The following is a 16,757-nucleotide window of genomic DNA, read 5'->3' on the forward strand; positions in this document are numbered from 1 at the left end:
ATTTATTTTCAGGCTTTGTGACTGGCTCATATTTTTATAAGTTAAGTGTTCAAAATAATTAAAATTGTATTAAATGTATTCTCCTGGTAGTGACTGAGTTTACATGGACAGTTCATTTTCAAACCTCGTTGTTTGTGGGAGGTTTTTTTAAATGACTTTTTAAAATCACTAGCTGGTTTTTCTTTAAAACAGTCAAAAGTAATGACAGTGGAATCCAGCAGAGCTCTGATGATGGAAGAGAATCTTTACCCTCCACAGTGTCAGCCAATAGTTTATATGAGCCTGGTGAGTTTTGGTGAAATTCAATGTTAATTGGTATTATTTACTGAAAAGTGCATGTGTTAAATGCCTAGTATTGATTAGTTTCTAAAGCAAGTGGTTAGTGTTTTGGAAGGAACTGAGGAAAGAGTAATACAGTTTAATGAGAAGTCAGCTATTTCTGTTCATATTTGAAGGTTCTCTCCTAGCTGTACATTTTTCTGAGCTTCAACATATGTGCTAAAAGTGCCATGACAATACCTAAGAACAATTTTTAATCCACATGAACTGTATGTCTTACTACTATTTATCATTTTTGGTGGCTATCTTATCAGGAGAAAGAGATAAGCAACTTCCTCCCCATTAAGTTTTTCTATGTTTTCCTGACCTGTGCTTTGCTCCGATATTCTCTCCTTCATGATTTTAGTGACTTTGTTCTTGCAGAATACTCAGGGGAGTAAGCATTCCTCAAATTATTTGAATTGCTTATACTGCAGATTTTGATGATATTGGATCATGCTAGGAATAAATCTAGTAGTAAAATCCTTTAGGGATTCTTACTACATCTTCTCAGTCTTTAAGTCCAGGCATATTGGTATATACCTAATTTTAACCTACTATAGGATAATTAACCTACCTGTTGGATACTGGCAAGACCACAAAGGCCCGACATACCAACTGATGTCTTTATAAGAGAAGGTTAACTGTTTGGGGAGTGACTAGTCTATTGGAAATAAAATATCTTCGTGAAAATCTTCCATCACCTCATTTTGTTAAATTAGTGGTTTCTTATGTCGCGACTTTAAATTATGGTAAGTTACACATAATGTAAAATTTATCGTCTTAACCATTTTTAAGTGTACAGTCAGTGGCATTGTCTATTCACATTGTTGTGAATTACTGCTCTCCATTGACAGAACTCTTCATCTTACAAAACGAAAACTTTGGGTCTGTGAAACAATAATTTCCCATTCTTTTCCTCCCCAAGAATTCATTTTTAAAGATATGTTTGTGTTTGCTTTTCAGAGGGAGAAAGGCAACATTCTTCTGTGTTTCTTGACTCTAAACATCTTAATCCAGGACTCCAGCTTTATAGGGCTTCATATGAAAAGAATCTTCCTAAAATGGCGGAAGCTTTGGCTCATGATGCAGATGTAAACTGGGCTAATTCAGAGGAAAACAAAGCAACACCACTTATTCAGGCTGTATTAGGGGTATGGATTTGTACCTTGAGGTTTTCAGTAGTACTAAAACATGTAAAAGCACAATTCATTTGGAACATGGCTTTAGCATTATTTTTTTGTTTTAAGAGATGGGTTGGAAAATCAAAGAAGCTAGTAGATTTCTGGGCATCACTTTGATTGTTACGATCTCAATTTTTTTTTTTTTTTTCCTTTTTTCTTAATGGAAGAGCATTCTGGTAATGAATGTAGTGTGTTTTGCTAGATCACAAACTGCAAATTGAATCTATTAGAAATAGTTCTTGGGAAGAAATAATACAATTTATCATTGCTTTTGCTTGGGGGTATTTTCTCTTTAGGGGAGAATGACATAGAAAGCCTCTTAGAATAAAGTAAGCACTCTTTTTAATAGAAATATATTGTTGTTTGTTTTTCGTACATTGTTATCTTCTTTCCTCTAAGGGCTCTTTGGTGACATGCGAGTTCCTCCTCCAGAACGGTGCTAATGTAAACCAAAGAGATGTGCAAGGGCGGGGACCACTGCACCATGCCACCGTCCTAGGACACACAGGGTAAGGTTTAATGCTTACATATTTAAGTAGATTTTACTTGAAAAATTACTTGGAAATAATGTTTTGCTTTTAAGAGATGGGTTAGAAAATAGAAGAAGCTAGTAGGGATTTCTGAGTATCACTTTGTGTAAGCTCACCTTTTTTTCATAATGGAAGAGAATTCTGGTAATGAAAGTACTGTTTTGCTAGATCAGAAACTTTTTCTCAGGTGAAGGCCATTAGGTAGAGTCTGTAAAATGATACTTTCCTATGACTTATATTGTCTTGTTGGATTTCGAAATTTTAAAAATCTCATTCAGAGGAAAAGGTGTTGCTTTTTAGATAAGAAAATTGCAAAGCTTACTTTGAACTTCACTTGTCATATATAGGTCAATTTCAGTATTTAAAACTTACTGAAATTATGGCGATTTTTGTCCAACAACTTTCTAAGTTTGTTTGTGTGTTGATGCATATAGACATACATTATGTACATAGCACACACATTTGGGGAAAATTTTATAACTTTGGACATTCTAGTTTTCCCACAGGGTAGCTAAAGTCAAATTTTAAAGTAAATTATTAGTCTATGTCATTGACATTGTGGCTTCTGAAGCAATATTTTTACACTCTCAGAATAATAATGCCATGAAAGTGGACTTTCTGCTAGAAGGTAGAGATGAAGTCAAAATGTTGGCCTTATATGAAAAGTTTGTGGATGGGTGATCTTTAATAAAACATCTCAGGATATCCAATTCTTATTACCTTGGCAAACAAGCTATTCTTTTTTATGCTTTCTCTCTATCAGTAAAGAGATTTAGCTCAGTAACTTGGTAAAAACTTTTCTGTACTTAAAAATGGTAGTATTTAACTCATTCTTTGTATATTCTTCTTAAAAAAATCATACTTCTTCCCATTTTACTTTATAGACACCATTTATTTATCCTTTCATTTTTTTTTTTATTTTTGTCAATTTCTTCAAGTTATAATATTTGTGGAGTACATTTGGAAGACTGCTTTCCCGTCTGCTATTGTATTATCATTAATATATTATGATGTTAACATTACACTCCCTGGCTTCCTTCTTTCCCAGATAATGACCTTGAGGTGATTTTTGTTTTAAGTTTATGGATACTTGTGTATATCATTTTATGATATTCTTTGAGGATAGGGACCATAATGTATACACCCTACTTTGCTATATAGCACCAGGTTCAATATGAAAATGTCTCTAGACATAAAATGCTGATTATAGTAAATTTTATTAGAGTCAGTATGCAATAAATATTTGTAGTATGAATAAGAATTTGCTAATGAAAATGTCATTTGTTTAAGTTAGAGAGTGCTTTTTATTTTTTAAGGTAATTTCTAACTTCTTTCTTACTGACAATATCTCAAAAGTGCTGTTTGCTTAAACAGGCAGGTATGTTTATTTCTAAAACGAGGTGCCAATCAACATGCCACTGATGAAGAAGGGAAAGACCCTTTGAGTATAGCTGTGGAAGCAGCCAATGCTGATATAGTGACCTTGTAAGTGTTTTCTTTTTACTTGATTATTTCCCATACAATATATTACTTGTATGGGGTTTTAGCATAGAGTGTCCTGTGTAGATATGAACTTTAAATCTGGCCAGTTGTTTACTGTATACCATATACTTTTCTAAATACATTAAGTGTATTGAGCACTTTATCTATATGAACTTATTTGGTTCTCACAACAACCCTATGAGGATGATATTATTGGTCTTATTTTATAAGGAAGCCAAACCACAGATAATTTGAAAAACTATTAAGGGGTAGAGCTGGGATTTGAGAATTCTGGCTCGAAAACCCATGTTCTTAACCACTTTTGTTAAACTGCATGACCAGTAGATACAGAAAGCCAATGGTTTCTATAAAATGTATTCTTTAAGTCCTGGCTGCTGTGGCTCAGTGGATTAAGCGTCGGCCTGCGAGCCAAGTGTCGCTGGTTCGATTCCCAGTCGGTACATGCCTAGGTTGCACGTCGGGTACCCAGTTGAGGGCGCAAGTGAGAGGCAGCCACACAGTGATGTTTCTCTCCCTCTCTTTCTCTTTTCCCCTCTCTCTAAATATAAAAAAATAAATAAACAAACAAATAAATAATTAAAAAAAAAAGAAATCACAGGATTCAGAACAATTAAATCATGTATTTTTTTTTTTTTTTTTTTATGTATTCTTTAACTCTTGCTACAGTAGTGGGATGGGGGTTGGATTGGTACAATAACAGGCTATTATTCTGCTACCTTGAGAATTAGAGGATTATAAGTAGGGAGGACACCTGTATTGGTGTTAGTAACTTTTGCAGTTGCATTGCTCTGGGGAGGTATTACTTTAGGATCTGTTTGTACTTATTTTTCAAAGAGTACTCTTTTAAGATAAAAGTACTTCTTTTTGAATGTGTGGATACAATTTAATGTGATTTGTTAAAGAATGATTTTTGAGGTCTTAATTCGATTTTTATCTTAGATCATAGTTATTTGTTACACTTGGAATCTAGAAAGACGGTTTCACCTGCATGTCATTATTATGTAGGAAATCTCAAGCATATGTTGTATGAAGGCACTTTTTCATTCTATTCTGGGCTGAGTGAAGGCCAGAATTATTGATCCTCTATTATATGAGTAGAGACAGTTCCATTCACACCACTAAGTATCAGTCCCTTACAAAGAGAAACTCTCATGATTGCTTAAACTCCTGTACTCCCACTGAGAATTCTTGACTTGCCATGTATTATTCGGCTCTGACCCCTGCCAGGTTTAAAAAAAAAAAAAAAAAACTTTCTCTGTACTCAACTTCCTTTCCCCACTGGAGGGGTTATTGTTACTGTGGAGGCTATTGTAGGAAACTTTAGAACTATTAGATCATTATAGGTTTACAATTAGAGAAAGGCAAATTATTGAAGAGAAGATAGGAGTAGTATAAAGAAACAAATCTTGGTTTTGTAGGGTTCCCAGGCAATTCCTATGGCCCTTCTTCCTCAAAGATACCTGTTTCCAAATTATCTAAATTTTTGAAAATAGGCATTCTCTCTGGAAAGTTCAACTACCAAAGGTAGAATTATGGTGCTATTATTAATTCACAAAGTGGTTGAAAATGGAGATGGAAGGGATTTGTGGTCCTGTGAAGATAGGAAAAGCCCATGTCAGATGCTGCAGCCACCAGAGAGAGCATGCTGTAAGGGAGTGGTGGAGGTCTGTGAAAGCAATGAGCATTTGGTGGCCTGGAGGACCGGAGACGAATACATAGTAGAGAGAGGCACCAAAGGCAACATTCACCTGTTTCAAAAAGTTGCTTAAGGTTAGTAAGAAAACGGGAAGAAATTCTAGTCTTCTGAATCCAGTTCTTCATGTCTTCCTGCTGCCAGAATGAATAACCCCCAAAAGAATGTATAACCTATATAGTATCCTTGGGAAAATCCTGGTCACCTGTGGTCATTATTATGATGTTTGTATATCAAAATATATTCCCAGTATTTAGAAGTAACACACACTGTTGATATGTCTGGAACTACCTCACCTCAGGGTAAACCAGAATGAATTTATGACAGGCTATTTCTGCCATACTATAAAAGCAGTAATTTCAGCAGTTGGCAGTTAAAGTTTGATAGGTTGCTATAGAGCCCAGGAAATCTATGGAATGTGGAGGAAGCAAGCTGCTGAGGTGCTACAAGAATCCTGCTTACACAGAGCTGAAATGCACTTTTACTGCTTTTCTCTCATGAGAATTGTATAAAGTGAAATACAGTTATTTTTGTATCTCAGATTGTTGGGTCTGATAGAATAAAAGCCTATTTATTTTAGTGGCAAATATTGGTAAAAGAAAAAGTTATATTAGTATATGTTTTACCTGCTTATATAATTCATTGGTTTATGAATATATTGTATAACTTCATCTAAAAATGCTTTTATTTAATTTTAGGTTACGATTAGCAAGAATGAATGAAGAGATGCGAGAATCAGAAGGACTTTATGGACAGCCAGGTCAATATTCTACTAATAACCATACTGAAATGCAGTATAAGAAATGCATTCAGGAATTTATCAGTTTACAATTGGAAGACTCATAATTCTTTAGCAAACTAACTTAATATTTTAGAGTTTTAATAACTTGTAAATTGTGAGTTGTTATATACTGTACTTAATGAATTATTGGGGGTGGCTAAATCCTGGGCCTTTAAATATCCGTAACTATTCTTCTTACAGTACACATTTACTTGCTGTATTTAACTTTGGCTGCTGACTTCTTTTTCTGCTATACACATGTCTTCCACAGACATTCCAGTGAAGTGAATGGAATGATAACATATCTTTATACACTTACAGCAGCACAATAGTTATTTTCTTTTTGAAATTATCTTTAGCTGTCAAGTGAATATAACAAAATAGTTTTCTTTTTGTTATTCAGGGAATTTCTATAAATTGTGTGCAGGGAAAAAACAAATCACCATATGTTTGGCATATATAAGTCAGTATGGAAAATACCTAGAAAATGAATTGAGAGTTTTTTACTCTAATATAAACATGAGTTGACAGTTTAAAAATAAAATTTACCAGAAGGTTAAGAAGACCGTATTGGAAGTGGAGTTAGTTTAAAAGGTATAGAGAAGAGGTCTTATTTTACCTTATAGCTTTGCTCCAAGCGATTGTACGGTATCTATTGGATAAATGAAAGTTTTCCGAACAATATTTTGTGAACCTGATGGCAAAGTAGACTTAATTATATTAGAGAAATCTAACTCAGGATCAGCTCAAGTTTCATTTTGAGTAATTTTCACCCTGAGTCAAGATGTTAAGAAAAGGAAGAAATGTTCTTGATCAGAGTCCTCTTTTTGATGAACATATCAAGGAATTGAATCTGCAATTTAATGAATTTGAGTATATGAACTACTAATTATCTGTTTTAAATTCATATACGTATTAGTAAGAAATTGCTGAAATTCATGACTAAAATAATTGAGATTGGTGTGTTTTTTTTTAATGAATATTAATATATTATTTCAAAAGTGGCATGATAATATTATCTATTCTTCCTGTTCAAATGTTTTGAAATTTCTGTACTTTGTGCTACCTTCAGCTATTTACTTTTACTCTAACCAGATTAATATATAATTAATATAAATATGGGGCCATTCTTTTCTCAGAGGACTGTATTTACTACTTACTTTTGGTCTAACAATAGGGAACAAGTAAGAACTTTGAGAATAGAGGGACTTCATCCATATACTTCTAATCTAGGGTGTCCCACTTTAATCCTATGGATCAAACAATACAACTGACTCATGATATGCCAAGATATAACAGAGCTGATTAAGGGTGAAGTCTCAGTGTTATTTCTGAATTTCACCTATTTGTTTTAAACTTGAATGTTAGATTTTAAATAAGTTATAATTTTGTAACATATACTTAAGTGATAGTATTACTAGGCCATTTTTGAGGCCTTTGTGTTTAAGCACTTTAAAATAAAAATTATTCAAAGGCTATGACCGATATTGTGAGATAAGAGTAATCTTCAAGATTTTAAGTTAAACAATTTTTTTCCTGAAATTTAAAAAACTTAAATGTTTGGTTAGCTATTCAATCCTTAAGGTATTTGCTTGGTGAAGTTACACCACTGATTAGTCAGAAGGTTAGTGGTTGACTTTTCTCTGGAGATGGGAAGCTTGAAAGGTCAGGGCTTCTATGTTCTTGCAACTTCTAATTCCACCCAGATTGCTTGGGCTTCCACCACCATTTAGAAATATTCATATGTCTCTTTTACTGACATTTTATGTATAAGTTTATGAGGATATACTTTCCATTGATCCTTAGAAAAATAAATGTTTGCAATTTATTCAAGTGAAAATTTGGGGGGAGGAAAGCCTTGTTTTAAAAAACAAACTTTCCTACCACTCGCAAATTTCAGTTTATAGGTTACAAAATAGATCAGAATTCCGGAAACGGTGTTTTCAGCAAAATAAAATGAGATTTTGATCTATTTGAGGATCATCTTGGTAATAATTAGATTTTTCTAATTAGAATTATTTAGAGTCTGACATTTAAAACTGAACAATTTTATACTTACAGTAATGCGGTAAAATGGTGCAGCAGTTAGCTCTCTGGCTACTTTTCCTTTATGAGTCTATGGAGAGCAGAAATGTTTGCTTAGGCAGCAGGTCTTTTTTTTTTTTTTTCCTTCCCTTGCCTATCACTGTAAATTTTTCTTATAGATTTTGATTGGTTATTTTATGTAGATCCTTTTTTTGTTGCCTAGCATAAGACAGAAAGCCTCAGAATTCTGGAAAATTTTAAAATACAAGTATTTTCAATATTGATAATGAAGAGCCCTACTATTTACAAGACAGATAACTATCTTTAGGAACCATGGACCTGTTTCTAGGAAACCCCACCTCTGCATTTTCTACCCATATCCCTGACCTCAGATTCCCAATTTATGCAAGGCGACCTTAAGATTCGTCTATCCCTCTTTATCCATTCCTGCCACTCTTAGAAGGATTGGGTTGGGGGAAGGGTGTTGTGTGAGATATCATGCCCTGCTCTGAATGATGGAAACTAATTCCCCTTGATTATCAAACTGGCAGTTTCTCAGCTGGTGGAAAAATCACAGCTTTAGTTAACCCACTCCTGGTTATGTGAATATATTGCTGCAAAGGCTGATCACTGATCTCATTGGTTATGAAAGGAGGCTGTAATCAACCCAGAAGGGGCAGGATTAGTTGGGGGTGGACTTCACATGCTGCCGTCTCTTTGCTCAAGAGCAAAGTCAACAAAATCTTGGATCATTACAACTGCTGTTGCAGTGACTATTCTGAATACCAAAAATCAAAAACTATTTTAAACTATAAGTGGACACATAGCAATCCACACTTTAAAAACTCAGAGCTGTCCAGGCATATAGAAAATTTAACATTCTGAAGAGAAATACAATGTGATTAAGTAATTTAAAGGATATAACCTAGCATTACAAATATTGGGTGATTAGTTGTTTACCATTTACAATAAATGTTAAATGTATTTCTATGACCTTTCCAGGGCATTATATTCTGGGTTATTATTTATGTATTCTAGTGTAGACAAGTTATATTTTCCTTGGGAAAAATTCTAAATGGTTAAAATTATATCTAAATTCTAAAGGATCACACTGAAGTTCAATTTGTGTTAACTATATTAAATATCTCAGTCACTATTATAATGTTTGTTTTTTGACCACACATTTTCAGGCCTGGGAAAGGTATTATATTGATAGTCCTTTATTTAGTTTTATTAGAAACTGAATGTTACAGAAAGTTCTTTTATGTTTGTAAAGGTGAGCTTCCTTCTGTACTGTATTAACTCTTTTAAAATGTTTTCAGTAAGTGAAACCAATGATTGGTGTAGCACCAACACTTTCCTTCAAGGAAGCATTTATTTCAGTGAATAAAAGATCATATAATATTTTTTGCATGGTACAATGGTTCTACTAAAATGTACTTGTGTCATAGGTACTAGACGATTTTAAAACAAAAACTGGAAAACCACAAAAAGGAAAAAAAAAACACAGCTTGTTATACAAAATATGCATCGCTGATAGTAGAAGCCATATATTGCCATTGTACTGTTGTAATACTTACGAATGTTCATCTGGTGCTATCAGTAAACTTTTTGGCATAAATGTCTGCTAGGTCCTTCTTCCTGTTTCTTCTTGAATGTATAATGTGTGCCTTTTAAGTTACTTCTGGTGTGGAATGGTAAAATCAGTGTGGTATTTTTGTATTATAATCTGCACTTTACACTTCGTTGGAAAGTAAAATTCCAGACACTCCAGTTTAAATAGTATTTTAAAAATATTTATAATGTTTACAATAAATATTTTAAATATTTTAATTCAACATCTAAGAATAAGGAAAATTTTTTAATATTTTGTATGGTTTCTTAATTGATATTTAATGTTGGTCTCTTAGTTTTATACCTTTTAGAATGGCTAAAATGGAAATAGATTGTAATTTATCTTTTAATGTGGGAGTAAACTTTTAAGAAATCATGGGTATAAATTGAATTGTCTTACTAGTTCTAGCATATCAACCTTTATTTTTATTTTAGTAATAATGAGTTAGATGTTACTCTTAGCCATCCTTATTAAGATTCTCTCTTTTTTATTTTTAAAGTTTATTGATTGATTCAGGTCATTAGAAAATTTCCAGGGTTAATGAATAGTATATAGAGATTTTAATAACTTGCTTTTTGTATAGACTAAATATTAAAAGTGACTAAATATTGAAAGTATTAGTTTTTAATTGAAAATTTTGGGTTATGCTCTTAGACCTCTTTACTAGATCTTTATCCCCCTCCCCAAACATTTTTCTAATTCTCTAGCTTTTGGTATGACATCTGTTGCCTCAAAAATCTCACTTTTCAAAAGCTGACAAAACTTACTGCGCTATTAACAACAACTGTAGCAAATGAGTTTGTGATAAGATGGATGCAAGGTATAGTATGAGAAATAATTATAAAACCATGTAAAAATAGTCCTGTAAAATAGTGTTCGACAGTCTAAATCTTGTAAATAAAACTATGCTAAGTTTCTGTATAAAACTGATGTTTTAATAGGAAGCATTCATGGTGGATGATTCATCTTGAAAATAAGATGTTATTTTATACAAAACCTTTATCTGAGGAATAGTCTGTACGTATGCATATATTTAATTTCTTGTGGCAAGAAATATAGTATTCAATTGCTATAGTATCAATATGTATAATCTACTTCCCTACAAGCATATTTGTATGTATATACATATGTCTATCGTTCTAATTTAACATGTTTTTGGTACTTATTCACTTTTTTGTCATAGCATTCTTGCTCGTATTTACTTACAGTAAATAAAAAACTTCTGACTAAATGTGAAATTATGATTTTATAATCACTTTCTAAGCTTTATCATTTTATAAGTTTAGTAAGCAGTGGATTAGGTGCATTAGTTTTAGTTAAGGATTAAAGTTAATGGAGTTAAGGATTTTTTTCACATACTATTTAAATTAAAATGTCTATTAATGAAAAGATAATATTAAAATAGGGTTTTTCTCCACACTTGATTATCACTTTTGTCTTGTTAAAAACTTGCATCCATCAGAAACATTTAGTATTTGTTTTTGGTCTTTCCTTCTGGTCTTGATCAAGGGAAATATTTCTTTGAAGACTGTCTTGTTTAAAAAAAAACAATAAAGATTGAATTAAAAAATAAAATTAAATGAACAGGAAAAAAAAAGAATGCCTTGTTTACTATGCCTCAGTTAGAATGACTTCTATTTCTCATGTATTAATAAATCTGTTTCTGTACATTGCTTTAAAATACTTGTATCTTTGCTCTTTTCTAACTCTGAACTTTCCTCTGTAGCTGCATTTGAGGTGCTTTTTTCAGGTATAGTTTTGTTTTCTTTATATACTTTTCCAGCATTTATATTTAGTTCTTCTTTCAAAAATTCTCATCTGAACAAAATTTTAACGTAACAAGTTATAACATAGTTACTAGTCTTAAAAAAAGAATGTTGTTTAATAAATTTTTTTCATTGTATATATTTTAAAAGTGTCCTCATTTTACCTTCATGCAGGTGATGAAACTTATCAGGACATTTTTCGTGATTTTTCCCAAATGGCATCCAATAATCCAGAGAAACTAAATCGTTTCCAGCAAGATTCACAGAAATTCTGAATTCTTTTAAGAAGGGGAAAATATTAAATCTGGTGACTTCCTAATGTATAGATCTGAAAACTCACAAATATTTACTACTTTAATTCTACTTAATTTTAGTAGGTATTGAGTGGTTTGGGGAAAAGGTACCCATTCATTGACATAAAGTAAATAGTGTTTTAGTGGTTGGAAGAGGAGCCTACTTTAGGACCTCAGGAAAGGAAAAAAATCCTGTTTAAAGAGCTACTTTTATAGATAAAAGTTGTCCCTAGACTTAGGCCAGTTGTAGGTTACTAGATCCTAGTGTATGATAGCACTGATTTTTTCCTCTGTGCGTTGTGCACAGTTTATTCGGTCAAGCCTGTCTGCATCAAGTGGAAGCCAACTGTCCTGCCTGTCTCAAGAATATGGCTTTTTAGTTTCCCTGATAATTTTTACCATTTCAAAAATTGTTTTGTTTTCTTTTGGTGGCCTAGTTATCATACACACACTATGTAATTGAATTACATTTGCTCATAAATGCAGCTCTACCCCTTAGATGATGGGTTATTGTCCAGTGCTTTAACATACATACAGTAGCTGTGTAGGTATATATAACTCAGTCCTTCAGATTCTTTTTTTTTTTATCGTCAAAAGATTCTCAGTTATAGAAACTGTAGTTCTTTATTGTTGGGTTGATTTCCTAAAACCTTGACAAATGTATTGATATAATAAAACTGTGTCAAAGGTTACTTGAATGTTGCAAAATTATGCTTTTGTCAGATTGTAACTTTCAAAGGAAAAGATGATTTGTAAAATAATGTAGAGCGTTTTTTACTTGAAATTTGTCCTTTTCAAGATACATTTTTGTTATTAGTCTTTGTGAAAGAAAAATCTCTTTGTAAAAGGAGAAAAAAATCATGTTTTTCTTAGTTTTTACTAAAATATAGCAATAAATTGCTTTTAATTTTTCCAACATCTTTCCTATTTACTTGTACACAGTGTATATTCTCTTAAATTATAACATCTATATTGGTTTAGTATTTGGTTTTATGAATCACAAACCTTTGAATTCCAAAACATCATAGATATATTAATTTACCACATATGTGCTACAAATTAGTCTAATTCCATCTTTGGTGGACATATCTTGTCAGGAGTATCCTTACAGCTACTTTCTAACATTGTCAACAGTTAAGTTTAATCTTCTTTTACAAATTACATGTAAGTGTTATTATTGATACTCAGTTTCTAAATAAAAGAGGTTTTTAAACTGGAGTAATCAAATACATAGATAAATAATATTTCATTGAGTAAATAAAATATTTTCTAACAGTCCCCCCTAGCCAGTAACTAGAGTTTTATAAATTAATTGACCAGCAAAATGGAATCTGTCTAAACAGGAATTATACTGAAATAAATTCACATCACAGAAAAGGTTCCATGTTTGGCCAAATTGCATGCATGTAATGCTTATTTAGTAATAATCACTGCATATTAGAGAATAATAAAAACTATGTTTATGAGTTGTTTCTAAGGTAATGCTAACTTCCAAAGCCTTGTATTGAATTGAAACAATAACAGATACATTAAATCTTTCCTGTTTCACCTCAGAGTCACAGATTTATAACATTTTTATTAGATTGTACTTTGAAATTAGTATTTTAAAAAACTCAAGGATAAGAAAATGTGTTGAAAACAAATAGAAACAAAGAGAGAGAGAGAGAGAGAGAAGGGAAAAGAGAGAGCCTCACTTTTCTTTTGTGTCGCCTATTCCGTTTTACTCTTTGACCTTTACTCCTAAAGCTTCTAACCTTTATCTGAGGAAGCCTAGGCAGTTTTTCTTTCGGATCCAGCCATTGGTGCTTCAGAAAACCTCTGGGATGTCTGGTTGTGAAGGCAATTTTTCATGACAGTCTTACCTCCTATGGCTTGAGTCACAACTTGTTAATGTGACAGTAATTAGAGTCTACTTAAATTTAATGGTTAGAGATGTATTTGAAGTACACTAAAGATGATCATGACTCTGAATATCTTCAGAGAAAGTGAAATCTTGAACAGTACAGGGAGTCCGGTAGTACAAAAGTACATTCTGTGGCTTGATTTCTTGAAGATGCTGAGACATAATTTAGATTAAATTTAGCAGATATGATATAGCGAACAGCAAGGCTATAAAGTATAATAGTTACAAGTAGTTACAAAGTAGGTTGGCTCTTACCAAAGTAAATTTAGCTGTGTCAACTAACAGCTTTTCTATGGTATCGTAACAAATCTGAGTTTTATTATACTGTGAATAATTCAATGCATTATGAGAAATTATAGCGTAAACAATGTTATCCATACTCTTGGGCTTCATCAGTCAATGTGATTGCCCTTTGTTTTCTTTCCCTAACTGATCTGCTAATAGCAGTTTTTGGTTTCTTCTCATCATTTTGTTAGCTCTTATCATTAGCTTATTAACTTAAGTTAGAGTAATATCAAAATAAGAATATTGGTTTGCACTATGAAGAGTTCATTAGGTGCAGTTTCATGTTAGAACTAAAGGTAATTGAGTAGTTATTTGCAACTTTTCAGTGTAACACATGTTTAAGATTTGTAAGGTTTTAAAAATTACCTTTGGTACAGTCCTTAGAAATTCTGGAATTTTCAGAGATCTGCTACATTACATTGTTTGTCTAATTTATACTGGTCTTCACTTTGGTATTTGCTTTCCAAAACAAATAGATTTAGTTTGGAATATGTACTTTGGTTCTTCATGAGTGCATTTTGAAAAAAAAAAAAATTTCACCTTTACAATCTGTACAACTCAAATTTGTGATATGTTAAACAGTGTTTTAGAAATATAATTTTACACATGTAAAGTTATGTTTACAATAAACCAGATTTTATTTAAAACTAAATTTACCACCCATTTTTAATAATCACTCTTAGGGTGTCAAATTAACTTTTCTGTTTGATAGCACTTTTTACCATGGACATGAGTTGGAAAATGATGTTTTTATAGAACTGTTTGTCCAGAATGACTTCAGACCTGTATGGCACAGTGGAAAGAGCACTGACTAGTAGCTACTGTTCTTGATGGATTCAGAGCTCCTCTTAAATAAAAGAGTGTGACGAAACTATGACAATATCCCTTTGTTCTGCTGTTCACAGCATACTTAAACATTGCTCTGTCTCACCTGGTTTCACAGCAGTACTTCTGCAACCTTACTCTTAAGAGTGCCAACATTGTCTCTGTTTTGATCTGGGCTACACCTCTTGTTTTACCTAAAGGGTCACTGGTTTGCTGATTGGTGACATAGCACCGGGACCCCTGTCTGACTACTAGTCAGAGGCACGTTCTTTGTACCATGATGATTTGAAATCATTGTAAAGCAGCAAAATCTGATAAGGACTGCCAGCTTTCCTTGTGTTTGGATAAAAATTCCAAATATTCTGGAGAACCTGGATATAAAATTATCTTCAAGGAATAAAGTAGGATTTGAAGGTATTAAATTGTAGGAAAACTTATGTTTTTGCAATAACAAACATTAATGAGAGCAAAACATCACAAAGGTAATTTTAATTTACCATATACAAGCATACCTCATTTTATTGCGCTTTGCTTTATTGGGCTTCACAAATGTTGTGTCTTTACAAATTGAAGGCAAGACCTTCCACCAGCAAAAAGGATTATGACTTGCTTTATTTCCTTATTTTTCCTCAAGACCCCTCCCCACGTTTTGGGTATTAATTTTAAACAGGGAAAGCTTGCTACATTATAAAAATTATTGACATTTATTTTACACAAAGGCTAAAGGTTAACTTTTGGAAATAATAAGTTACTTTTCTATATGTGTTTACTTGTGCTTTGTGGTATTTTTGGATCATTCCAGTCATAAAGACATTACATGTAATATTTCTGTCTACCTATGAAAAGGTATATTTTAAAGAATGTATAACCAACACAGCATTTACTTTTTATTAGTATATACAGGATTTGTATCTAATTCATGAATGTGGTTTTACTGTAGTTTGTTATTGTAAGTGGAACACAGTACATTATAGTTATTCTAAAATGTACATTATGTAAGAATTGTAAATACTACACTTGATTAAATACTTTGTATGCTGAAAAAATTATAAGTCAATAAAAATTTCACCTCTGGCATAGTTCTTTAATACTCAGATTTTCACTTTATTGTAAACTACAGCTGCAGACATCTGTCATGTTTAAGGTCCTATTTTCCTTTCCAACGTCATCAGATTCATCCAGATTGCTCCTATTTCCTGATTGCTTCAATAAAGAAATCCATTTTGATCTTTTAAAATTTTTCTTCTGCCTTATCACAGAGTTGTATGGCGCTGAATTCATTAGATAAAAACCACAAAGGTTTTGGGGGCCCTAGCTTTTTTTGCTTTCCATTATGATTGACATATATGTTGAAGTTGCTAATCTACACAACACATTCGCACTCAATCCTTTCAGTAAAACAAAAACATGTTTTTATATGAATTGAGCTTGAAGAAATGGAAAGATTGGAAGAACAGATTTGGAAGTGAATCAGCTGATTTTGCCTTTAAAAGCTAATTGAAGAGACACGTAAAACTTTTCTACGTTGTTGTAGTACTTTGTGGTCGAGGGCGTGGAGGCAATTTCAGCAGACAGAATGGGATGGACGGAGAGCTGCGGCACCTCAGGCAAGTCAGCACTGAGCAGGGCAAGCACCTTCCTTTTATTGGATTTTGCTAATCAATCGGGAGGGTACAGGATGAACTCACAGGCACATTCCAGGAATGATTACAATGTACTTGAAACTTACAACAGAGGAAGCTTAAAGGATTAACTGAAGAGAACGCTTCCTGATAAACAAGTCTATATAGCATCTATAAAGTCAATCATCTATTCTTTCAAGGCTATGGAACGGATGCACTGTTCCTTAAACATTAACAGAAAGCAATCAAGGTTAAATACCATCTGTGCTTAGTTTTGTTTGATTTCCTTGTCAACCTCAGGGAAGATGGAGTACTCAGCAAGATTCTTTTTAAGTCACAGGATATCTTTAAGATCCTGAGGCCTGAGCAGTCAGAGACTGTCGGCACCAGCGAGTCCAGCTCGCTGCTGGGATC

General features: G+C 32.7%; 1 protein-coding gene across 4 annotated transcripts in view; it reads left to right on the plus strand.

The window, feature by feature from the left end:
• The window catches only part of ACAP2 (ArfGAP with coiled-coil, ankyrin repeat and PH domains 2), a 143,894-nt gene extending 129,303 nt beyond the window's left edge, over nt 1–14,591 (plus strand). For 3 of the 4 annotated variants that reach the window (XM_090278657.1, XM_090278664.1, XM_090278673.1), the window contains 6 exons: nt 193–285; nt 1,285–1,472; nt 1,902–2,011; nt 3,407–3,517; nt 5,927–5,988; nt 11,590–14,591. In XM_090278657.1, coding sequence (XP_090134783.1) covers nt 193–285; nt 1,285–1,472; nt 1,902–2,011; nt 3,407–3,517; nt 5,927–5,988; nt 11,590–11,690 — 665 coding nt within the window. In that variant the 3' untranslated portion in view covers nt 11,691–14,591. The remainder of the gene's footprint in view (nt 1–192; nt 286–1,284; nt 1,473–1,901; nt 2,012–3,406; nt 3,518–5,926; nt 5,989–11,589) is intronic. The other variant, XM_090278647.1, reaches the window with a different exon arrangement.
• The last annotated feature ends 2,166 nt before the right edge of the window (nt 14,592–16,757 follow it).

The sequence above is a fragment of the Furipterus horrens genome, unplaced genomic scaffold, assembly GCF_987537825.1.
Source record: "Furipterus horrens unplaced genomic scaffold, mFurHor1.1.pri manual_scaffold_1, whole genome shotgun sequence".
In the NCBI taxonomy this organism is placed as follows: Eukaryota; Metazoa; Chordata; class Mammalia; order Chiroptera; family Furipteridae; genus Furipterus; species Furipterus horrens.